The following is a 24466-nucleotide window of genomic DNA, read 5'->3' as shown; positions in this document are numbered from 1 at the left end:
TGGGAGGAAACCGCAGCTCTTGGAGAAAACCCACGCAGGTCACGGGGAGAACGTGCAAAGTCCGTACAGACAGCACCCGTAGCCAGGATCGAACCCGGGTCTCTGGCGCGGTAAGGCAGTAGCTCATACCTAAAAACCTAAACACTAGTGTGTTCGATGGTCAGCATGCACTCGGTGGGTTGAAGCCTGTATTGAAAGGGCTGTATCTTTCAATCTATTCGGTTCTTCTCAGCACCCACACAAAACAACATTGCGTTGTTGAATCAGATGAACCAAAACTTGGAGAGGAATGTAGCTACATCTCCATTCATTTGTCTGACCGTGCAGATGATGGACATAGTGCAAGATCAGGAGCACTGATAAAATGTAGCATGGACACAAAACTGCACCTTTGACAAGATGCACTGATTGTAAAGCTGAAGGCAATTAACATCTCTCCATCAACACAAAATTAAAAGCCACCTTACCTGCCCCGCAACTTCACAGCTTCGTCAAACCTCCTTTCATCCATCGCCTTCTGAACTTCCATTGTCTGGTCGTAAATTTTAAAAGCAAATAACATTAAACTTGCAACATCTCTCTATCAATCAAGAATATTATCTTCCTTTTCAAGTGGAAATACGCTTAACATTTTTTTTTCCAATGATCTCCCCTTTTTATTGTTTCTTCACTGAACTGTTCAAACAGGGTTTTAAGTGCTAAATATAAGACGAGATTTTTGTTTCAAATTCCACAAAGTTACACATTCCTCTTTGACAACTTGTTTCTTCTGAAAAAAAAAGATAAGGGGTTTTGCTTTGTTAAAGACCCTGAGTATGGGCTAAAAGCGTCTCAGCAGTACTGAATTCCAGAGATAAGGGGAAAATTGCCTGTCTTTGACAATCCATCAGCTTTTGCCATTAATTGACTCATAAAACTCAGCAATTGCACTCTGTTTCACAATTCGTCATGGTGGTTATTTGCATTCGGAGTCTGTGCATTATTCACCCAGTAACATGGCTATTAGGCTAATGTACACCCAAAAGAGCTGCTCAAGATTATATTTTTGGGTCATTGATGCCCATTGCTAGAACAGATCTACCAGCTGAGAACGACGGTTGAAGGAGATAGACACAAAAAAAACTGGAGTACAGGCAGCATCTCTGGAGAGAAGGAACGGTTGATGTTTCAGACTGAAGAAGGGTCTCGACCCAAAACACCACCCATTCCTTCTCTCTAGAGATGCTGCCTGTCCCACTGAGTTACTTCAGCTTTTTGTGTCTATCTTCGGTTTAAACCAGCATCTGCAGTTCCTTCCTGCACAATAGTTGATGGAGGTTGACCACAGAAAACATTTTTAACAGATTTTTGATTAGTACAGGTGTCGGAGGTTATGGGGAGAAGGCAGGAGAATGGGGTTAGGAGGGAGAGATAGATCGGAGTAGACTTGATGGGCCGAATGGCCTAATTCTTCTCCGATCCCTTATGACCATATGACCACTGGAGTTACTCCAGTACTTTGTATCTTTTTTTTGTTGACCCACTGAGTTACTTCAGTACTTTGTATCTTTATCTGTCGACCCGCTGAGTTATTGCAGTGCTTTGTGTCTTTCTTTATTGTTGAGTTGTTTCAGCACTTTTCTTTTCAAATTAAAAAAAATACAAACTATAAAATATAACCAGAGGTGCCCCTTGCAATTCGGCCAAGCAAGGCCATGCCTCCACAGCTCGATCCCGGCTGCATGCTACACAGTTGACTCAACTTCGCCACTCACCATCTGTACGCACTCCATTAAGGGGAGTCGGATGGCCTGGTTCCCGGATAGCGACACAACGCTGGCTGGGGTTTCTGGTGAAGCTTCCAGCAAGGCGACCACGGCCTCTATTCCCATTCTGCTGGCCTATGGAGCACAGAACAAACACGACAGCAAGGACCACGTTGAAATGATGGACTCTTATACATCGGCAAGACCAAACGCAGACTGGGCAATCGTTTCGCGGAACACCTCCACTCAGCCCACCTGAAACTACCTGGTCTCCCGGTTGCTGGACACTTTAATTCTCCTTCCTATTCCTGCACAGACCATTCTGTCCTAGGTCTTCTCCATTGTCAGAATGAGGCTAAATGCAAATTGGAGGAACAGCGTCTCATATTTCACTTGGACAGCTCACAACCCAAGTGATATGAATATTGATTTCTCTCACTTCAGGTAGCCCCGGCATTCCCTCTCTCTCTCTCTATCTCTCCCCCACCCAAGTTACACTAGCTTCTCATCTTCACCCTGCAAACAGCTACCTGTAGCCTTTATCATCGTTACTTTTTTGCATATCTTTCACTCGTTGTCCTTTAGCTCTCGACATCACCGTCTATATCTCTCGTTTCCCTTAACCCTAACCAGTCTGAAGAAGGGTCTCGACCCGAAACGTCACCCATTCCTTCTCTCCAGAGATGCTGCCTGTCCCGCTGAGTTACTCCAGCGTTTTTGTGTCTATCGTACGCTGAAATGATTACTTTCTCCAAAGAAAGCAAGGAAAGCGATCTGCTATCAGCAGCAAGAATGGTTTCATGGGAATGGCTGCTAGGTACAAGATGAGGCGCTCACTTACCAGGATTCGGTCAAATGCAGACGGCGTGCCTCCCCGTTGAACGTGACCCAGAATGGTCACCCGCGTGTCATAACCCAGCCGCTTGACTACAAGCTGTCAGAATTTGTTGCAAAAAGAAATTTATCTTTAATAAACTGAAGAAGTGACACTCGACCATGAAGATGACACCTTGCCAAGAGCAGTCACACCTTGCTAAACACTTGCATCAAGGCAAAAAACCTTTTGATTACTTCCCCCGCCTTAATTGTCTTTAATTTATTATCATAACAATAAGTTCATTCTTGTAAGGGGGCTTGCAAGAAACATTGCGCGGGTACAAATTAAAACCAACATAATCTCAAATTTAAAAGATGTTGATAGCTGTTAATAACATTCTGCTACTCACAATCCAGTGGTATGAATATTGATTTCTCTAACTTTAAGTAACCCCTGCATTCCCTCTCTCTCTCCATCCCTCCCCCACCCAAGTCGCACCGGCTTCTCGTTCTCACCTAGCAAACGAGTAAAATGGCCTGTTTCCTTTATCACCGTTATTTTTTTGCATATCTTTCATTCATTTGTTCTATATCTCTCCACATCACCATCTACATCTCTAGTTTCCATTTCCCCGACTAGTCTGAAGAAGGGTCTCGACCCGAAACGTCACCCATTCCATCTCTCCAGAGAGGCTGCCTGTCCAACTGAGTTACTCCAGCATTTTGTGTCTATATTCTGCTACTTAAATTAGTTTTAATCTCTTTTCCTAAAAACTGTTTTTTTTTAATGTTTCCTATGAAAGAAATGCAATGAACTGCAAGAGGTTGCGTTGAGTTAAGTAATGTTCTAATTCTAATATTTAATTGAACAGATCAAGCAGCATATATTTAAAAAATAGTGCAGGAAAGGTGTTTAGCAAATGTAAGTTTAAACAAATTGCAAAGCAAGTAAGTTTATTCAGTGAGTTAGTAATGCTAGAAGCAATGCTATCACCAGCGTTAACCAAAACTAAACTGCAGCTGCTTGGTCAGAAGTTGCTAAAAGACAGAATAACATAAATCATGCCCGGAAAATATTTCAGCTGTCAGAATTTTACTTGTAATCCCTGAATATCTCACAATATTTAATCTAAAGTAGAATCATTATCCTGCTACTCAACTAAACGACCCCGTCTACATGGGAAAACTATTCCCTTCTGCAAATGTTACCATTATTTTTTAACCGTACAAATTTACCTGCAAATTGACACAGACGGAACTGACATGTTAAGGAGCAAAGTACGCCCCCCCAAAAGATTTGGAGTTTCTTACTTAAAACTAAAATGTACAAAACGTAAGACCTGGCATCACCTTTGCTTCCAAAATTGACCGTTAATAGTTAACAGCACGGGAACCAGAACGAGAAGACATAAGTACACACCACCCAGTGTTCAAATCCTGCAGGGCCACATTGTGCTTGGATTACAACATCCAGGAAATAAGCATCTCACCGCCTGGAAATTCCAAAAGGATTACTGGGAATGCAAGGGCTACCGTGAGGCATTAAAAAAAAAACCACTGCGGCCATTTTGCCCACTTTGTAGCGTATCTAATTTTCATTGACGACGGAGAAGGATTCGAATTGTTGCTCGAGATGGGCACACTACCAGTAATCCCAGAGGAACGGAAACAAGGTGCAGTGAAATGCAGGAAGGTGGCAGTCCCCTTCCTCAGCCATCCATGTAATTCCCCGCTGGTGCCTGACTGACCATCTCTGACCCACGTCTCCACAATATACAAGGTGGATGTCCAACGTGGGAGAGTGATGAAGAGTAGCCACCATTTATTTCCTGGCTCACATTGCTACCAAAATGCATCTTGCTCGGTATGTGCAGTTTTTGCTTTGCGTTATATTTTGCATGCAGTGCGCAGTGATGATCAATGATCTCCCTCTTTCGATGAAGGAACTAAGTGCATGCACTACAGAGCCTATTCGTTTCGTCTTACTCATGATGACAGGCTGAGCAACGGAAGAGCAGATGAATGCTCCAGAAGATCTCAACAGCAAAACACAAGACACCAAATTCAGAAAGGAAAGGTGTGTGGCAGAGTTTTTGATTAAAGTGTCAAAGGTGGGGGTGCTTCTTTAAACCAGCAAGGGCTGCGATTTGTGAAACCGTATTGCAAAAGCAAGCCGCAGAGGTTAGTGTGGCAATGCAGGAATTGGTCCAAGCAGCACTGTACAACAAGGCCTGTACTCACATCCTTAATCATGTCAGAAGATATAGCATTGTTGTGAGAATCTATTGCCCCTTCCGATATAATTATGATATTCAATCTTTTCTTTCCTGCACGGTTCTGAGAGAAAAAAAAATTAAAGATTGCATGAAACGACATCAAAATACAGGCACTGGAGCACAATCTGCCCTGAATAGTTTCCTTCCACAAAATTCTCTTGGATCATGAAGATTCACCCCCCCCCCCCCCCCCCCGCCCCCACTACTCCCTCCGTTTCTTCATAGCATGATTTTAACGTGGCCCATTGCTAATTAAAAATTTGAGAGCGAAACTATTAGCAGATGATGGGCTCCATGTTTGCCTGCATTTTATCCAGTTACTCACATCCTTTACAGTATTGGAAGAAATTGCCTGTCCACTTCTGTCAATTGCTCCTTCTGAAACTATGATAATATTCAACCTGGTACCCCTCGAACGCTTCTAGAGAACACAGAAAGTAATGCTGAATACATTTTTTTGAAGCAGTAAGCAGTTCAAGGAATAGATTTTCCGAGCCTGCTCCACAAAAAGCCTTTGGTTGGACTCAGGTTGTTGACACCCGTGGGAAGCTCCCGAGAGTGAAATAAAAAAGAAAACAGGAGAGGCAAATTGTCAGGCAGCAATTACAATGGCAGAAACAGGTATTTAACCGCTGAAAGGGTTATGGAAGGTCAGGTGTGTCTGATCAGGGACCAAGAAGGAAATTTCAAACAGGTATTTAACCGCTGAAAGGGTTATGAAAGGAGAGGTGTGTCTGATCAGGGACCAAGAAGGAAATTTGGTCATGAAACCAAAGCATACCTGAGGTACTAAATTAATACTTTACTTTGGTCTTGTACCAGGTGGATGCTGTCAGGTTCCCAATCAATTGAGATACCATTCAGTTTAGATTAGTTTAATTTATTGCCACGTGTACCGAGGTACAGCGAAAACCTTTTGTTGCGTGCTAACCAGTCAGCAGAAAGACAATACATGATTACAATCGAGCCACTTACAGTGTGTATAAATACGTGATAAGGGAATAACGTTTAGTGCAAGGTAAAGCCAGCAGAGTCCAATCAAGGATAGTCCGAGGGTCACCAAAGAGATAGATTGTAGTTCAGCACTGCTCTCTGGTTGTGGTAAGATGATTCAAGATTTTGAACTTGCTGTAGAGGAGAAATATTTCCAAATTTGCATATGGCAAAAAAATTGCAGGTTTTTATTTCATCCTTTTTGCGATCTGTGTATCACTGATTAGACAGATATTTATTGCTTCTACTTAATTGCCCTTGAGAGGCTGACGACCGCATTCTTAAACTGTTGCAGTCCTTCTGGCGAAGGTGCTCCAGTGATGCTATTGGGTAGGATTTAGCCTCAGTGAAGATGAAGGACCAGAGATATATTTCCAAGATAGGATGATGGATAACTTGGAAGGGAACCTGCAGGTGGTGGTGATGATGGTGGTCCCATGCACTTGCTTCGCTTGTCCTGCTCAATGATGGGGTCACACAGATGAAATTTATTGCTGAGCAATGTGAAATATCTTGGTAGGAAGAATGAGAAACAATCTATAAGACCTCAACAGCACATTTCTGAAAGGGGCTTATGAACAGACATATTTTTAGAATATGTGCAGAATATCATTGAAAGTGGCCGAGCAAGTTGAACAAGGGACCCGGAAAGTATTTGTGATCCCGGACTTGATAAGATGAGGCAAAGAGTACAAAACAAAATAAGAATGATCTTTTCCAAAACATTGGTTCGATTGCAAGTGGAGAATTGTCCACTTCTGGTTACCACACTTTAGTAGGAAATTGTTAAGGGCTTCAGAAGAGTTATACTGGAATGATTACAAAGATGAGGGCCTTCAGTTATATGAACTGTCTGGAGAAGCTATATATGACCTCCTTCCATGTCATAACATTTTTATAATTTCTGTGAGATGATTGGAAATTTTTTTGGTGACATTATTCCAATTACATGGTCATTTAACAAGGATGTCATCCGAGTTATTTCTAACGAGCCACTGTGCTTGTTAACACAATATAATCTCACACAAACAGTCATCACAAGCAATGTTGTTGGTTGATTGGCAAAATTAAGAAGTATTTTTCATACAGAAATTATGATTATGAATGATACCAGTTTTGACAGTGATCCATTGTGTTTAAATAAAAGTATACCTACTTGCATTCCACGTTTTTGCAGACCAGAAAAGTGCTGAAAGATATTTCGATCAAAATTGGGCTAAGGAGCTTGGATGGAAGAATAGACTGTCTGGTTGTGGCCTGACAAAATTCCTGCTCAGTAATAATCATAATCCCCCATTTAATGTACAACAAAACATATTGTGTGCGCGTGTGTTGTCCTCACTGTGCTGCAGGAGACTGAGGCAGTCCGACCATGTAATTAAAGAATTCAATTAGTTAAGCCACCCTAAATAATCATTCCTCCAGAACAAATGGATACCTGCAAAACACATCCGAAAATGATTGACATCTGAATGAGGTGCACTCTCTTTCCATTGGGTAAATGATATGTTATAGAAGAGCAAGTGTTGAATGCAAGGAATTCTACATAGGGCTTAGAATAAAGAAGCATCCACACACAAACTGCCACAGTACCACTTATACTTAGTCAAAAAAGAATCCTTGCTTGTAATTGTGATTTTCTGTCGTATGTTGTAAATTGGAAGAGCACCAAGGAGAGATATTCGTCCAATGAATAACCCTTTAGTCAGAGGGTGGTGAATCTGTGGAATTCTTTGCCACAGGCGACTGTGGAGGCCGTCATTGGATATTTGTAAGGCAGAGACAGATAAGATTCCTGATTAGTTCGGCTGTCAGGGGTTATGGGGAGAAGGCAGGAGAATGGGGTTGAGGGGGAAAGAGATCATCCATGGTTGAATGGTGGAGTAGACTTGATGGGCCGAATGACCTAATTCTGCTCCGAAAACTTATGAATTTATGAACTTATGAAAGGGATTAGGAAAATGATAAGAACCAGCATAATTGTAACGTAAGGATGCCTGATAATGGGCATCTGTTTACAATGGAAAGACAAATAGTGAAAGGAACTACGGACATACTTGTTTGAGGGACTCAAATGGTCTTGTAGATTATGAATAGGTAATTCAATGTTTTTTACTAAAACTGTCAACAGGAAAAAAAAAAATCACGCCCCACCTCTCATTTATCTGCAGCAAATTATTTTCCAGTAACATTCCATAAAATATAAAATGTTCCACTCCACGTATATGTTTATGTGGTGCTCAAGGTTCATTCATTTAATGTGAGATATTTCCAGCACCTCAGCTATCCAGTACTGGGGTGGACTTTCCATGGTCCCATTTGTCCGGTGATTCTTCTTGTTGCTCCCCATGGGATCTGCAGCTGTTGATGTTCTCCGGGAATTTGATAACAGTGGTGGCCTCTAAGGCATTGTGCAAAACTAATCGTGGTAGAACAGGTGAAAGGATGCCTAAGCCAGTTGCTTACCTTCAGACAAATGAGTAGGGCTGTGGGGTCCCTTGAAAGTGGCAACACAGGTATACAAGTTGGTGAGGACGACATTTGGCACACTGGCCTACATCAGTCGAGGCATGGAGCAGAAGAGGCGGGCACGGTGGCGCAGCGGTAGAGTTGCTGCCTTACAGCGCCAGAGACTCGGGTACGATCCTGATTACAGGTGCTGCCTGTGTGGAGTTTGCACGTTCTCCCTGTGACCGCGTGGGTATTCGCCGGGTGCTTCGGTTTCCTCCCACATTCCAGAGACGTGCAAGTTTGCAGGTTAGTTGGCTTTTGTAAATTGTCCCTGGCGTTTGGGATAGAACTAGTGTATGGGTGATCACTGCCACTGGGCGGCACGGAATCAGAAGGCTGAAGGACCTGATTCCATGCTGTATCTCTGAACTAAACTAAAATAAATTAAGAGTCGGGATGTCACGATACAACTGTACAAGTCTTCGGTAAGTCCACACTTGGAGTATTGCATGCTTGACTCGTTGTCCAGCAAGAAGAAGGATGTCATTAAGTTGGAAAGGGTGCAGAACAGATTCACCAGGATATTGCAATGACTGGAGAACTTGCATCATAAGAAAAGACTGCATAGGCTTGAGCTATTTCCCCTCTGCTGTAGGTTGAGTAGATGACTTTATAGAGTTTGGTATCACTAAAAGCTGGAGTAACTCAGCGGGTCAGGCAGCATCTCCGGAGAGAAGGAATGGGTGACCTTTCGGGTCGAGACCCTTCTCCCCAGAGATGCTGCCTGACCCGCTGAGTTACTCCAGCTTTTTGTGATACCTTCGATTTGTACCAGCATCTGCAGTTATTTTCCTACACACTTTATAGAGTTATGTCAAATCATCAGGGACATAGACAATGTGAAGGGCCACAGTCTTTTCCCCAGGACAGGGAAGTTTAAAACTAGTGGGCATAAATGAAAGATGAGAGGGGAAAGATTTAAAGGGATCCTTTAATCCTGTACAAGTCACAATGTTTTGAACACCGTTGTCAGAGAAAATGGTAGAAGCAGATGCAATTACAATGTAGAATAGACATTTAGACAGATGCATCGATAAAAAGGATAGAGGGGTGTGTGCCAAATTACCGCAAATGGGATTAGCTTAGAAGGGGGTATCTTGTTCGGCATGGACAAATTGGTCGAAGGGCCTGTTTCAGTGGTGCTTAACTCTATGACTGTGACTAACGGGGAACTAACTAAGAAGAGTTTCTGAAGATTCAGGACTTGCAGCTTGTCATCCAAACTGGGTTCCAACAATAATCTATAACTTACCCAGTTCCAAAAAAGGTGAGTTAAATCAAGATAAAAATCACGTTTATTTACGTAGCATTCAAGAATATTGTATCGCACGGGAGCATTTCTAGACCAATATTTCTACATGGTCTCCAAGTTTTGAAAAAAATCTGCAATGGGGTGCAATACCCCTTATTCCAAGCTCTGTCGGAAGAGATTACTAGGAAAATGGAGGGAAAGAACTCAAGGATCTACTTGAAGCCCCCTTGTAAACATCCCCCGTGCACAAAATCATGAGAGGAATAGATCGGGTGGACGCACAGAGTCTCTTGCCCAGAGTAGGTGAATCGAGGACTAGAGGACGTAGGTTTAAGGTGAAGGGGAAAAGATGTAATAGGAATCTGAGGGGTAACTTTTTCTCACAAAGGGCAGTGGGTGCATGGAATAAGCTGCCAGAGGAGGTAGTTGAGGCTGGGACTATCATGGCGTTTAAGAAACAGTTGGACAGGTACATGGATAGGTCAGATTTGGAGGGATATGGACCGAACGCGGGCAGGTGGGACTAGTGCAGCTGGGACATGTCGGCCGGTGTGGGAAAGTTGGGCAGAAGGGCCCGTTTCCACGCGGTATCACTCGATGACTCCATCTCTTAGGAATCGCTGGCCGAAAGACTGATTAAAGTGGAGAAGCAGCATTTAGAATGGCATTGAGAACCTCCTGGAACTTATGAATTTACGAACTTATGAAAGGGACGAGGAAAATCCGGTGACAGAAATGGTGGTAGGATGGGCCGCTTCACCGACAGCGTGTCCACCCGCCATGTGGGCACCTCCTGCCCCATCTGTGCAAGGGTCAGCAGCTCCCCCATTCGCCTCATCGGTCGGTCACCTCAGATCCCACGGAAAAACTGAGCGCACGGAAAAATAAATAAGTCACTCTCTGGAAGAAGGAATTGCGCCTCACCTCGGAGAGTTTCCGGCATAAGTGATCCTCCCATCCGTCACCCGGAGGTTTTTCAGGCAGGAATACCCAGTCTGCACCACAGGCCAAAGCGCTCACCAGAGCAAGGTAACTGGAGCACAAACACACTTCATAGCAACATAGAAACATAGAAAACAGGTGCATGGAGTAGGCCATTCGGCCCTTCGAGCCAGCACCGCCATTCAATATGATCATGGCTGATCATCCGCAATCAGTACCCCGTACCTGCCTTCTCCCCATATCCCTTGATTCCGTTACCCCGAGAACTCTATCTAACTCTCTCTTGAAAACATTCAGTGAATTTAGATTTTTTTTTTAGATTTTGGAGATACAGCGCGGAAACAGGCCCTTCGGCCCACCGAGTCCGTGCCGCCCAGCGATCCCCGCACATTAACACTATCCTACACACACTAGGGACAATTTTTACATTTACCCAGTCAATTAACCTACATACCTGTATGTCAATTAACCTACATACCTGTACGAATTGGTCTCCACTGCCTTCTGTGGCAGAGAATCCCACAGATTCACAGCTCTCTGGGTGAAAAAGTTTTTCCTCATCTCAGTCCTAAATGGCCTACCCCTTATTCTTAAACTGTGACCCCTGGTTCTGGACTCCCCCAACAAGGGGAACATTTTTCCTGTTTCTAGCCTGTCCAATCCCTTAAGAATTTTACATCTTTCCCTCTCATCCTTCTAAATTCCAGTGAATATCAGCCCAGTCGATCCATTCTTTCATCATATGTCAGTCCCGCCATCCCGGAAATTAACCTGGTGAATCTACACTGCACTCCTTCAACGGCAAAAATATCCTTCCTCAAATTAGACCAAAACTGCACACAATATTGAATTTAAAATTATTAATTTTTTTTAAAGTTTTTTTTAAAAATCACTTGAGTCAGAATCAACATGTCAGAAGTCACAGTGTTTGCTCACCCACAATGGCGACCCATTACTTCCAGCACAAATGTCCTCTGGTGGCTGTGAACAAAATGGTGAAAGAATTACTCAGCGCAAATCCTTCGGCTCAGTCCGCCTGGACCGGAGTCTGAGGAAGGGTCTCGACCCGAAACGTCACCCATTCCTTCTCTCCTGAGATGCTGCCTGACCTGCTGAGTTACTCCAGCATCTTGTGAATAAATACCTTTGGCCTGGACCTACCTGATCTCCTGGTTGCTGAACACCTTAACTCTCCTTCCCATTCCCACACTGGCCTTTCCCACACAGGCCAAATGCAAATTGGAGGAACAGCATCTCATATTTCACTTGGGCAGCTTACAACCCAGAGATATGAATATTGATTTCTCGAAAACCTCAAGTAACCCCTGCATTATAGACAATAGGTGCAAGAGTAGGCCATTCGGCCCTACGAGCCAGCACTGCCATTCAATGTGATCATGGCTGATCATCCACAATCAGTACCCCGTTCCTGCCCTCTCCCCATACCCCCCTGACTCCGCTATCATTTAGAACTCTATCTAACTCTCTCTTGAAAGCATCCAGAGAATTGGCCTCCACTGCCACCTGAGGCAGAGAATTCCACAGATTTACAACTCTGAATGAAAAAGCTTTTCCTCATCTCCGTTCTAAATGGCCTACACCTTATTCTTAAACTGTGGTCCCTGGTTCTGGACTCCCCCAATATTGGGAACATGTTTCCTGCCTCTAGCTTGTCCAATCCCTTAATAATCTTATATGTTTCAATAAGATCCCCTCTCATCCTTCTAAATTCCAGTGTATACAAGCCCAGTCGCTCCAGTCTTTCAACACACAACAGTCCCGCCATTCCAGGAATTAACCTAGTGAACATACGCTGCACTCTCTCAATAGCAAGAATGTCCTTCCTTAAATTTGGAGACCAAAACTGCACACAGTACTCCAGGTGTGGTCTCACTAGGGCCCTGTACAATCTGTACATTCTCTCTCTCTCCATCCCTCCCCCACCCAAGTCTCAAGTCTGAAGAAGGGTCTCAACCCGAAACATCACCCATTCCTTCTCTCCTGAGATGCTGCCTGACCTGCTGAGTTACTCCAGCATTTTGTGAAACAAGTCTCACCAGCTCCTCGTTCTCATCCAACAAACAGCTAACAATGGCCTGTTTCCTTTATCATTGTTACTTTTTTGCATATCTTTCATTCATTGTTCTATACCTCTCTACATCATCATCTGTATCTCGTTTCCCTTTCCCGTGACTTTCAATCTGAAGGGTCTTGACCCAAAATATCACCCATTCCTCTCCAGAGATGTTGCCTGTCCCACTGAGTTACTCCAGCTTTTTGTGTCTACCTTCCCTTTCATACATGCTTCCCCAAGACAGTTTAGTTTATTGTCACGTGTACCGAGGTACAAAGAAAAGCTTTTGTTGCGTGCTATCCAGTCAGCGGAAAGACAATACTTGATTACAATTGATCCATTTACAGTGTACAGATACATGACAAGGGAATAATATTTAGTGCAAGGTAAAGCCAGCAAAGTCCGATCAGGGATAGTCCGAGGGTCACCAAAGAGGTAGATACTAGTTCAGCACTGCTCTCTGGTTGTGGTAGGATGATTCATTTGCCTGATAACAGCTGGGAAGAAACTGTCTGCAGCGAAAGGTGATTGTTATTTAGCACAATCCATTCCATCTTTCTGTATAATATTCCTGGAAAACCTTTGGCTCTTTAAAACAATGAAAATAGTATGGCCAGGGTCAAAATGATAATAAAACAGAAAATTCTGGAAATACTCCACCGATGGCGTCAGAGTGATACAGCGTGGAAACAGGTCCTTGTGACCAACATGTCTCATCTACCCCAATCCCACCTGCCTGTGTTTGGCCCGTATTCTTCTAAACCTATCCAATCCATGTACAAATTTTTTTTAAACGTTGTGATAGTACCTCCCTCAACTACCTGCATCTCCTTCCATACACCCACCACCCTCTCTCAAAAAAATTCCAATTAAATCTTTCTCCCCTCACCTTAAACCTATGTCCTCTTGTTCTTGATTCCCCTACTCTGGAGAAGAGATTCTGTGCGTCTACCCTGTCTGTCCCACGCATGATGTAATACACCTCTGTAAGATCACCCGTCATCCTCCTGCACTCCATGGAATAAACTCCCAGCTTGCTTTACTTCTCCCTGTAGCTCAGGCCCTCGAGTCCCGGCAACATCCTCGTAAATCTTCTCTGCAGCTTTCCAGCTTATTAACTTTATTCCTATAACAGGTTGACCAAAACTGAATACAGTACTCTAAATCAAGTAGCACCTGTGGAGACAGAAGCAGGGATTGTATTTTGCATTGATGAGTTCCCTTCAGAACTGAAAAATTAGGGATGGAGCAAAAAAGAAATATCTGTTTGACTATTGTTCGTTCATACAGGCAGCCTCCTGATCTCTCGCTCCAGTTGTGCTCATTAGTCATTTGCAAAGGTTTAATTACTATTGATTTTGATTTCAACTTCATTCATCTTTTCCAATTCCCATCCCCCATCCCCCCAACATAACTTGTGTTAATCACTCACCGTTCCTGTCCTTTTGGAAGCTTGCAAGAGCTTAGATCTATTTAGAGACACAGAATGGAAACAGGCCCTTCGGCCCAAAGAGTCCACACTGACCATCGATCTCCCATTCACACTTGTTCTACGTTACATAGAAACATAGAAAATAGTTGCAGGAGTAGGCCATTTGGCCCTTCGAGCCAGCACCCCCATTCAATATGATCATGGCTAATCATCCAGAATCAGTACCCCATTCCTGCTTTCTCTCCATATCCCTTGATTCCATTAGCCCTAAGAGCTCTATCTAACTCTCTCTTGAAAACATCCAGAAAATTGGCCTCCACTGCCTTTTATGGCAGAGAATTCCACAGATTCACAAATCTCTGGGTGAAAAAGTTTTTCCTCATCTCAGTCCTAAATGGCCTACCCCTTATTCTTAATCTGTGACCCCTGGTTCTGGACACCCCCAACATCGGGAACATTTTTCCTGCATCTAGCCTGACCATCCCTGAAGAATTTTATATGTTTCTATAAGATCCCCTCTCATCCTTCTAGATTCCAGTGAATATAAGCCCTTTTCAGCCTACAACCACCACCATCAGCTTGGAAGAGCTTAGATCTATTTAGAGATACAGGATGGAAACAGTGTTATCCCACTTTCACATCCACTCCCTACATGTTATGGGCAACACCACCATTTGTTATCCAATCTCAGTTGGCCCTCCCTCCCCCCTCCCCCACCACAACCTTTCACACATTTAGTTTAGCACATTAACACTACCCTACATACTGGGGACAATTTAAAGACGCCAATTAACCTGGGGACAATTTACTATTTTACCAAGCCTGTAAACCTACAAACCTGTACGTCTTTGAGGTGTAGGAGGAAGCTGGAGCTCCCAGGAAAAACCCACGCGGTCACGGGGGGGACGTACAAACTCCGTATGGACAGCACCCGTAATCGGATTTTCTCTGAGATCAGTTTCCTCCCACACTTCAAAGACGTCCAGGTTTGTAGGATAATTGGCTGGGTATAATGTAAAATTGTCCCTAGTGTGTGGAGGAAACTGTTAATGTGCGGGGATCGCTGATCGGTGGGTCAAAGGGTCTGTTTCCACGCTGTATCTCTAAACTAAAGTGCATGACCGAGAAAAGAGGTAGACGATATCTGTGATACGAGTCATCCAAAATGTCAAAAGAGCGATAACTCCAGTTTTGCTCAACCTTCAGGACTGCTGTACCGACAATGGTCTTTTCAAAGAGTCAAGTGATTTACCGGTTTTCGTCTGCTCTTTATTATTTGGCAGTAGAGCAACAGTTTTAAATTGGAGTTCATAAACATTCTGAGAAACCGCAAATATCCTGTCAAACCTGCTGCTTGGCACTAAATATAATCAGCACCCAATAATCCAGGACTCATTAATCTGCTGAACAAACAAGATAGGATGTGAGAGCTCCACTGTGTACCCAGTAACGACTTTTACTGGAACCTGGACAGAAAATGCTGGGGCGGTCACGGTGGTGCAGCGGTAGAGTTGCTGCCTTACAGCGAATGAAGCGCCGGAGACCCGGGTTCAATCCCGACTACAGGTGCTGTCTGTACAGAGTTTGTACGTTCTCCCCGTGACCTGCGTGGGTTTTCTCCGAGATCTTCGGTTTCCTCCCACACTCCAAAGACGTACAGGTTTGTAGGTTAATAGGCTTGGTAAAAGTAGAAATTGTTCCTAGTGGGTGTAGGGTAGTGTTAATGTGCGGGGATCGCTGGTCGGTGCGGACCCGGTGGGCCGAAGGGCCCGTTTCCGCACTGTATCTCTAAACAAAACTAAACTAAACTAGACAGCTCATTGACAGCATCTATGCTTAAAAAATTAATGTAGCAGGTCGAGGAATCTTCATCAGTTTTAACGAAAACACAGGGTCTTTAACTTGATAGATGAATTCTGTTTCTCTTCCCACAGATGCTGCCAGACCTGCGGAGTTTTTCCAGCATTTTGCTTTCGTTTTGCAGTATCATTCATTCCCATCCACTGCCAACACATACTGATGGCAGTGTGCTCCATGGATAAAATACGCTGTGGCTTCTCCACCCAGCCAACTCTGGGTAGAGAACACCTCCAACCTCTACTGCCAAAAGTAACAAAGGCATCAGTGTCTGGGAAAACCACCTTTGCCAGCTTCCCTTCAAAATAACTTGCCGCCCTGACTTGGAAATATATTGCTGTGTCTCCAACATCACTGGGTCCACATCCTACAACTGCCTGCACATTGTTGCAGTGGGCGTATCATCAAGAAAAGGATTGCAGCAGATTAAAGGTGATTACGGAGGGCAAAACATGCCAGCCTTGCCAGTGATCCTTAGATCCCAATAAAAGAATAAATGAAAATACTGTAGACATTTGATCTCTGAACAGAATTTGCATCAGCTGTACAAAGTGATTTTTGTACATTATTTCAAAAGTCATAGACATATTTTCTATGAAACAAATCTGCCGTTCTTACACTTATATACTGCAGGAAAAGATGGCAGGCATCAAGTATTAATCTCTCTTGGTTTTATGTCTGGTAATAGGTTTATTGTCACTTATGGCACTGCAGGTGGATAGAGTGGTGATGAAGGCTTTTTGCCTTTCATCAGTCAGTGAAATGAGTACAGAAGTTGAGACATTAAGTTACAGTGGTGCACGATGTTGGTTAGGCCATACTTGGCCCAGTGGGTTCGGTTCTGGTCACCCTGTTATAGGAGAGATGCCATTTGGCCATCCTGCTATATTGAAAGAAGCCATTAAGCTGGAAAGAGTGCAGAGATCTGCAATTATATTGCAAGGACTTGAGGGTCTCACTTAACGAATGAGGTTGGGCAAGTTGAGACTTTATTCCCTGGAGCACAGGAGGATGAGGGGTGATCTTATAGAGGTGTGTAAAATCATGAGGGAATAGATGGGGTGAATGCACAGTCTTTTCTTTTTAAGTTTAAATTGAGAGGGAAAATATTTATTATGAACCTGAGGAGCAACTCAATGGAATGATCTGCCAGAGGAAATAGTTGAGGGACATACAATAACAATATTTAGAAGACATTTGGACAGAAGCAAAATGATTCAAACGCAGGTAAATGGGTCTAGCCTAGATAGGGCATCTTAGGTCAACAAGGACAGTTTAGACCGAAGAGCCTGTTTCTGTGCTGTATGACTCTATGTATCATTGTTTTGTGTGCTTATGGGAGCAACTCCAGATAGTTCCTCTGTACGTCCCTTTCCCCTCCCCTTCCCAGTTCTCCCACTGTCTTCCTGTCTCCTACTGCATCCTATCTTTGTCCCGCCCCCCTCCCCTGACATCAGTCTGAAGAAGTCTGCAGTTATTTTCCTACTCAGTCTGCAGAAGGGTCCCGACCCGAAACGTCACCCATTTCCTCTCTCCTGAGATGCTGCCTGACCCGCTGAGTTACTCCAGCATTTTGTGTCTGCCTACAAACCAAGTAAGTTAGTAACTGTAATATGCACATGATCACAAAGTCTAGTGACCATATCTGGAAAGCATCCTTGTTTCATAGAAAGAAAAGCAAGCATTCTCCATTAAATATTTAACTCAGTCTATTTTTATATTAACACACCATCCCTGCAGATGGAAAATTTATTGCACAACCCGCAACAACGGACAGATTCTATTGACCATTTCTGGAAAACACTCTCGTTTCATAGAAGGAATAGCAAGCATTCTCTATTTAATAATTAACTCTTGGTCTATTTTTACATTGACACCACATCCCGACAGACAGACGGAAAATTTAGTGCAGAACCTCCAGTAACTGGCACGGTAGCAAACTAAAATACTTGGCATTACTAAAAAAATACCTTGGCATTACAGAGGAAACAAAAAGAAATACACTACATATTTCTTCAACTGTCCCGACACGATATTTCTCAAGTTGGTTCTTAATGCCGCTATAAAATAATTAATGTGACTTGGAGACACACAATAAACTGCAGATGCTGAAATTTGGAGCAATAAACATTATAATGGACCGAGCGACAACATTGGGAGGAGTTGAATTGTCAATGTTTCCGGTTAAAATCCTGCATCGGGACTGAGAGTGGGGAGCGAAGATAGCCTGTGTCAAAGGGAGAGGGGTGGTGGTGGACCAAGCAGGGGTGAAAAACCATGGGAAGATGCAGCCAGGTAGGGGGAAGAGGGAGAGGTGGAGTTAGGAGGCAGGTGTTCGATCATTGAAGGCAAATGGAACCAGGCGGAGGGGGGTGGAGGGCGAGGGTAGAAGCAGCTCGGAGGGTGACAAGCTGGGACGCCAAGGCTACCAGCGCTGGATATGGAAGCTTATAATGGCAGCTATTGGCAGAGAGGCAAAGAGTAGATGGAACCAGAACCAGATATGGGGAGTGGAGTTGGGGAGTGAAGTATGTGGGTGGGAACCAGGAAGGAGGAAGAGACAAAAATTGGTGATGGGGCTGGAGAGGTGGCAGATAAAAATGGGAGGACAGGAGATGGAATGGAAGGACGAGGGAGGAAGATGTGGATCATAGGAGGTAAGAGAGTCAAGAGTGTTTTATTGTCATATGTCCCAGATAGAATAATGAAATTCTTACTTGCAGCAGCACAATAGAACATGTAAACATAGTGCACTGTAAACAATATAATAAACGAGAGCGAGAAAAAGTTCAGTGTGTGTATATATACATAAACAAATATATATATATTTGTTTATTTATATATACACACACTGAACTTTATATATATACATGCACACATGTGTACACACAAAAATTTCAAAAAATAAAGTAAAAATCAGAATTACGTGCAATGAGGGAATTCAATTATCATACAACCCAGGGGGGAATATGAGGTGTTGTTCCTCTAGATAGGCCTCACCCTGGCTGTGGAGAAGGGCGAGGACGAACAAGTTGGCGAGGGAATATTAGGATTAACAAACTCATCAAGAAGACTGCCTCACAGAGGACTCTGTGATCTATGGACTGTTCCCAGGGACGCATTCAGAGACTGACATCGAGCGCTGCTGGAAGGTCATCAACTTTGGTCTGCCCGAGCTTTGTTGACTTCCCAGCGGAGCGAGCTGTCCGTCGGGTAATGTTGCCGACTGGCCCGCTGCAGACTGCAGGAGTACGTGCTGAGGGACGCACTGAAGCTCGGTGCATCCAACGCCAAGGGTCTGTGGGGGTGGACCACAGTCTAGAGTTCTTCCGCTGCTGGACATGGGGGACAGGGGTGTGGTGGAGAGAGACGCCCCTTCAAATAAGGTAAGGGATTCTGGATAAATCTGGCAATGAATATCTGTATTGAATGTATAACCTCCGGGAATGTCAGATGGAGTTTTTGAAAAGAAAAAAGGAGTTAGATTAATGGGAGGCGGTCTTGGAGGGGAGGGTGCTCCTCAAATTGCGGAGCATCCTGGACAATACAGCTCACCCCCTCCATGACACACTGGTCAACCTGAGGAGCACCTTCAGCAACAGACTGGTTCCACCAAGATGCAGGACAGAACGCCACAGGAGATCCTTCTTCCCTGTGGCTATCAAACTGTACAACTTGTCCCCCTTCTGTCCTGGGGGTAGACTGACTGACTCCCCTCCATCCCTCCGTCCATCCGCCCCCCCCCCCCCCCCCCCCCCCCCGCCTTCTATGCACCTCCTCTATCCTTTCCTTATCACATTAATTTCATGTTTCATGTATTTTGTGTTTTCATGCTGTTGGCAGATCAATTTACTCCTGGGATAAATAAAGGTCTATCATATCGTATCATATAACATATAACATATAACAACTACAGCATGGAAACAGGCCTGTCCGGCCCTACCAGTCCACGCCGACCATTCTCCCTGACCTGGTCTCATCTACCTGCACTCAGACCATAACCCTCTAATCCCCTCCTATCCATATACCTATCCAATTTACTCTTAAATAATAAAATCGAGCCAGCCTCCACCACTTCCACCGGAAGCCCATTCCATACAGCCACAACCCTCTGAGTAAAGAAGTTCCCCCTCATGTTACCCCTAAACCTTTGTCCCTCAATTCTGAAGCTATGTCCCCTTGTTGGAATCTTCCCCACTCTCAAAGGGAAAAGCCTACCCACGTCAACTCTGTCCGTCCCTCTCAAAATTTTAAAAATGAGGAGGGAGATTAAAATGGCCTGCAACTGGGAGCTTGGGATGGCCATTGTTGGCGGAGGGCCCGTGTCTTGGCGGGGCAGAGGAGGCCGCAGAAGGAATTTCCGGAGGGGCTTTAGGAAGCAAAATATTAATGTTGTGACACCATAAAATAAAAGCGGCAATCCTGCCGGATTCGGTTTATGTTTGAACAAAATACGTACAAGCCTTTTCAAGGCCAACCCAGCCCAATTAAAGTGTTGACCACGGCATTCTCGCCCGTCTGAGAGGAAGTCAGGGGTTCCAGTCAGAGACTTGAACACACAATCAGACCGATTCCCTGGAGGAATGTACTAATCCTAGAATTTACGAGAATGATCCCAGGAATGATTGGGTTAACCTCTGACGAGCATTTGACGGCACTGGGCCTGTACTTGCTGGAATTTAGAAGGATGAGGGGGGATCTTATTGAAACATATAAGATAATTAGGGGATTGGACACATTAGAGGCAGGAAACATGTTCCCAATGTTGGGGGAGTCCAGAACAAGGGGCCACAGTTTAAGAATAAGGGGTAGGCCATTTAGAACGGAGATGAGGAAGAACTTTTTCAGTCAGAGAGTGGTGAAGGTGTGGAATTCTCTGCCTCAGAAGGCAGTGGAGGCCAGTTCGTTGGATGCTTTCAAGAGAGAGCTGGATAGAGCTCTTAAGGATAGCGGAGTGAGGGGGTATGGGGAGAAGGCAGGAACGGGGTACTGATTGAGAGTGATCAGCCATGATCGCATTGAATGGCGGTGCTGGCTCGAAGGGCTGAATGGCCTCCTCCTGCACCTATTGTCTATTGAGTTTGAAAGGATGAAGGGGACCTCATCGAAAATTATCGAATAATGAAAGGACTGATGTAGAGGGGATGTTTCCACTCGTGGGAGAGTCTAGGACCAGAGGCCATGACCTCAGAATAAAAGGGTGTACCTTTGGAAAGGAGATGAGGAGGAATTATTTTAATCAGAGGGTGGTGAATCTGTGGAATTCATTGCCACAGACAGCTGAGGAGGACAATTCCTTGTGTGTTTTTAAGGCACAGAATGACCGATTCTTGATTAGTTAGGGTGTCAGCGGTTATAGGCAGGGGAATGGGGTTGAGAGGGAAAGATAGATCAGCCATTATTGAATGGCGGAGTAAACTCGATGGGCCAAAAGGCCTAATTCTGATCCTATAACATGAATTTTCCTTGATGAGTTATTAGCTTGAATCCCTCAGTTGGATGTAAGAGTGTGTCACCATGCCGTTGAGGGCAATTTTCCTGGACGACACCAATAACTCGGCCAATATCTACAGAAAAGACCACAGACGCTGGAAATCCAAAACAAAAACAGAGAATGCTGGAAGCGCTGAGCTGCAAAACAGCTTCAGCGGGGTGAGGTTCATAGTCTGACCACTGATATTTTCTCCCTGCCACACCTGGAAAGTTAACTAGCTTGCATCTTTTCCTGGGTATCACAAAATGCTGGAGTAACTCAGCGGGTCAGGCAGCATCTCTGAAGAGAAGGAATGGGTGACGCTTCGGGTTGAATCGAAGGTATCACATAATGCTGGAGTAACTCAGCGGGTCAGGCAGCATCTAATCGAAGGGATCACAAAATGCTGGGGTAATACTCAGCATCTTTCCTATCTATTTCTTGTTTCTTTGGTGTCTCCAGTTTAGACAATACCAGACCACAGACATTCCTGGTGCTCTCTCCACCACTCCCCACTTCTGCGACTTAACACACAAGTTCTGATGAGGCATCCTTGCGCTGATGTGCCGACTACAGATCTCTCTCCACCCGATGCTGCTCGAGCCACCAAGTGCCTCCAGCATTCTCTGTTTCTGTCCCAGGAACGGGCGACCCAATCCTTTGCATCGCATTACAGCTGAGGGCAAACCCATGGATATTGCCAGCAAAGACTTCTTTGCAAGTCTAGCTGCAGTAACGTTTGTTCTCATAAGGTCATACGTGATAGGAGAAGAATTAAGCCATTCGGACCATAAAGTCTACTCCGCCATTCAATCATGGGCTGATCTATCTTTCCATCCTAACCCCATTCCCCTGCCTTCCCCCCATAACCCCTGACACCCGTACTAATCAAGAATATTATCTATCTCTGTCTTAAAAATATCCACTGACTTGGCCTCCACAGCTTTCTGTGGCAAAGAATTTCAGACAGGTTCACCGGCCTCTGACTAAAGAAATTCCTCCTCATCTCCTTCCTAAAAGAATGTCCCTTTAATTCTGAGGCTGTGACCTGTGGTCCTAGACTCTCCCGCTAGTGGAAACATCCTCTCCACATCCACACTGTCCAAGCCTTTCACTATTCGGTAAGTTTCAATGAGGTGTCCCCCCCCCCCCCTTCATCTTTCTAAACTCCGAGTAGAGGCCCAGTGCTGGGAAACGCTCATCGGATGTTAATGTAATAGGATTGAAACAACACTCTATCCAAGCCTTTCACTGTTCCTAACAAAATGTCCTGCTTGGTGTGCTGGAGTTACCTCTGGGCTGTGGTCATGATGGCATCCACCACTTCAATGATACGATGCAGTGCCGAGTCTGTGCCGATGGTCATATCTGTCCCACAGAAATCGTTGTCGATGGAGCCGACCATGCCCACAATATTTAAGTGGTTGTACTTGTGAGCTGTATCCTTGTCAATTTTACCTAAGGTAGAAAAATAAATGAGACTATAAAATGGCCTGCGACAATCAGTACCAACATTTCACCCAGCACATCACATTTGCGTGCGTACATCCTGATCGTGAGATTAGAGCACGGAAATTAAAATCCGTATTTATTTTTTACCCCTGCAAAGAGAGCTGACCATAATCTATTGCAATAAACTGATCGTGGTGTCAGCCTCGGCATTTTAATCAGCAAAGCAGTGACATTATTACATTATTATGCTCCAGGGCTCTTTAATTCTTGTAGGTTTTTCTTTATTGGAAAAGCTAACAGCAGTTCAATATCATCCACTATGTAATGGAAATAAACTGCTATTAAATCAACATTAAGGCCATTTACTAGTCCCCTGAACCCATAGACAACGGTCATTCACTCAAGGTGTAAAATAAGAAGATAATTGCAGATGCTGGTACAAATCGAAGGTTTTTATTCACAAAGTGCTGGAGTAACTCAGCAGGTCAGGCAGCATCTCGGGAGAGAAGGAATGGGTGAAGTTTCGGGTCGAGACCATTCTTCAGACTGAAGAAGGGTCTCGACCCGAAACGTCACCCATTCCTTCTCTCCCGAGATGCTGCCTGACCTGCTGAGTTACTCCAGCACTTTGTGAATAAAAACACTCATGGTGTATTGTGGGAGGGGAGGGGTGAATTTTAGCTCACTTTCAGGAAGAATGGAGGAGGATAAAGATGCTGTAACCACCCTCTGAATTCGTGTGGTTTATAGGGATGGCAGCTATCTGGCCTTGGGAGGGAAGTCATTTGTTTAGTTTAGTTTCATTTAGAGGTACAGCACGGAAACAGGCCCTTCGACCCACTGGATCCGCACCGACCAGCGATTCCCGCACACTAACACCATCCTACACACACGAGGGACAATTTACATTCATACCAAGCCAATTAACCTACAAACCTGTATACCTTGGGAATGTGGGAGGAAACCGAAGCACATTGGAGAAAACGGGTGGTGCAGTGGTAGAGTTTCTGCCTTACAGCATCTGCAGCACCGGAGACCCGGGTTCAATCCTGACTACGGGTGGAGTTTGTACGTTCTCCCTGTGACCGCGTGGGTTTTCTCCAAGATCTTCGGTTTCCTCCCACTCTCCAAAGACGAATGAGTATGTAGGTTAATTGGCTTGATAAATGTAAACATTTTCTTTAGTGTGTGCAGGATAGTGTCAATGTGCGGGGATCGCTGGTCGGCGCGGAACCGGTGGGCCAAGGGGCCTGTTTCCGCAGTGTATCTCTAAACTAAACTAAAAGCTCACGCGGTCACGGGGAGAACGTATCAACTCCGTACAGTCAGCACCCATAGTCAGGATCGAACCGGGATCTCTGGCGCTATAAGGCAGCAACTCCACTGCTGCGCCACCGTGCTGCCCTATTTTTTGCTGAAAGCAGCTGAAGGAAGATGACAACAACCACATTTAGCAGACGTTTGTTTTTAAATGGTGTTACGTTTGGGAGTATTGGAGCAGATATCTTGTCCGCCAACCACCAAAATGATTCCTTTCTTTCTTCTGAACTAGCCCATCTCTCTAGCCACCTGCAATCCTCCTAATTCCTCACCATCTATGTCTTCCCAATATCCTACCCTCGCTCCCACCAAATAACGGGATC

At 44.5% G+C, this 24466-nt stretch overlaps 1 protein-coding gene across 4 annotated transcripts in view; it reads right to left on the bottom strand.

The window, feature by feature from the left end:
• Positions 1-24466, bottom strand: part of pfkpa (phosphofructokinase, platelet a) — a 115542-nt gene that overhangs the window by 46605 nt on the left and 44471 nt on the right. For 3 of the 4 annotated variants that reach the window (XM_078425223.1, XM_078425196.1, XM_078425215.1), the window contains 7 exons: positions 22664-22829; positions 11472-11516; positions 10518-10626; positions 4803-4898; positions 2587-2679; positions 1755-1880; positions 468-532 (listed from right to left, as the gene is read on the bottom strand). In XM_078425223.1, the coding sequence (XP_078281349.1) occupies positions 468-532; positions 1755-1880; positions 2587-2679; positions 4803-4898; positions 10518-10626; positions 11472-11516; positions 22664-22829 (700 nt within the window). Of the gene's footprint in view, positions 1-467; positions 533-1754; positions 1881-2586; positions 2680-4802; positions 4899-5162; positions 5259-10517; positions 10627-11471; positions 11517-22663; positions 22830-24466 lie in introns of all 4 variants that reach the window. The other variant, XM_078425205.1, reaches the window with a different exon arrangement.

This window comes from Rhinoraja longicauda, chromosome 2, assembly GCF_053455715.1.
Source record: "Rhinoraja longicauda isolate Sanriku21f chromosome 2, sRhiLon1.1, whole genome shotgun sequence".
NCBI classification, from domain to species: Eukaryota; Metazoa; Chordata; class Chondrichthyes; order Rajiformes; family Arhynchobatidae; genus Rhinoraja; species Rhinoraja longicauda.
Note: the sequence above shows the minus strand (reverse complement) of the source record. Positions and strands in the feature narration are given on the sequence as shown.